The sequence below is a fragment of the Morus notabilis genome, unplaced genomic scaffold, assembly GCF_000414095.1.
Source record: "Morus notabilis unplaced genomic scaffold, ASM41409v2 C11433525, whole genome shotgun sequence".
NCBI lineage: Eukaryota > Viridiplantae > Streptophyta > Magnoliopsida > Rosales > Moraceae > Morus > Morus notabilis.
In genome coordinates, this window is record NW_010387309.1 from 1 (window position 1) to 1,704 (window position 1,704).

Below are 1,704 nucleotides of genomic sequence, written 5' to 3' on the forward strand. Positions count from 1 at the left end.
AAATCAAAACTGCCCATACTTCATTGTCAATTGCTATTAGTTGTCCAAAACAATCAAAACTAACACATGCAGATATTTAAGACTCCAGGACCAAAAAGAATGATTGTTCAATGAAAACACCACATAAAACTATAGCAGAAAATGATGCGCACAGACTCATTATCATACAGCAACATAAACCTTCATCTACACAGTTGACACAAGACAGTCAACTTTTTCAGTTGTTCAGAGAATCCCTTCGCTATCTAAAAGCAGAACCTTCCCATTTATCCCAAAATAAATAAATAAGGCCTCATTTGTTTTGCTCGTTCGAGTTAAAAACTTGAGTTAAAAAAATGAATTCATGTGAGAGAAAACACTGAAAGCTGAATTTAAATTTTTGTGAGAGAAAACGCTATAACAAAAACTTGAGTTATGATTCGAACTAACGAAACGAACGTGGCATAAATAACTAAACTACGACCATTATGAAATATGAACACCTTCATTTATTTCTTCCTCCTCAGAAATTTCATAATTCAAACACACGGCATTGGTAAAACCAGCCTAAATTCATTAAAGCAAAACAGAGTGGACCAACTTAAAAAGATAAGAAATTCATACTTGGCAATTTCTTGGTTGTCTTTGGCAAACTTCTCCGCGGAAAACTTTATAAATCCTCTACCAAAGCTATTGTCAAAGCAACTAAAATCCAAGCCATCCTCATTCTTTTTCAAGAAATCGGCATTCTCCATATATCCTTCCTTGTATAAATGGCTCACAAACAACTTCATATCCCCAGAAAGCTCTCTAACCACCATTGAAATCTCCCTATTCCTCCCCGTTAAGCTTTTATCACCGGACCGGACCCGATGCGTGAACACGCCGTGCAAGCCCTTCTTAAAACCCTCTAACCCTTTCTCTTTCACGTCATTTTTGCCACTCGAATTCTCTCTCAAACTCCTAACTTCTCTCTCCAAATCCCTCAAATTCCTCTTCAGCTCGTTGTCTTCTTTGCCTTCGCCGTTGTTTTCGGGCGTCGGGCATATTCCCACTGCCTCCTTGAACAGAATGTCCAGAGGCTTTCTGGGTTTGGGATTACTTTTGCTCTGGTTTTCGGTTGGAAGAGGCCTTTTGTTGAAGAGTGAGGAGAGAGAGAATGATTTATGGCCGATGTTTTGGGGTCTGAGGAGAGAGTGGGGATTGTGCGAGCGGAGGGCTTTGAATAGAGACATGGGTTTGATGGAAAAAGGGGTTTTAGAGAGTTGATGGGTTCAGACTTCAGAGCATTAGGGGAATGGACGAAGACGAAACCATGCGATGCGTGTTTGTTTAGATTTTGAGGTCTATCAATCAATGGAGGCAAGTGAACAGAGGAAGTGGGCTCTGTTACCTGTTATACGGGGCGGGGTTTTGGAGGGGTTTTAGCCGGAGAACTAAACGGGGCTTTGGAGGGGTTTGCTGTTTTGTCAAAATGAGTTGTGTGGGTCTTTTACTTTTTCAATAAAATAAAATAAAATAAAAAAAGAAAAGAGGTTCTTCCCCTAAACCTAATAGGGTTTTAGCCACACCACTTTATCAATTTTGCTCTTTTTTGCTTTTAGGTTTAAGAAGTTAAGAATTAAAAAATTACGAGATTTATGTTACGTTTGAATTAGAAGGGAGAAGAATTAGAGAGATATCATAATTTAAAAGGTACAACATGTAAAGTTTTGATGGCATGTT

The 1,704-nt window shown here is 38.7% G+C and overlaps 1 protein-coding gene across 1 annotated transcript; it reads right to left on the bottom strand.

Moving 5' to 3' along the window:
- Window positions 1-603: 603 nt before the first annotated feature.
- LOC112095226 lies at window positions 604-1,424 on the bottom strand (the record flags this gene model as incomplete). The annotated part of the gene is made up of 1 exon (XM_024176902.1): window positions 604-1,424. A coding segment is annotated over exon 1 (611 nt), but the record flags the coding sequence as incomplete, so codon positions are not given.
- Window positions 1,425-1,704: the final 280 nt, after the last annotated feature.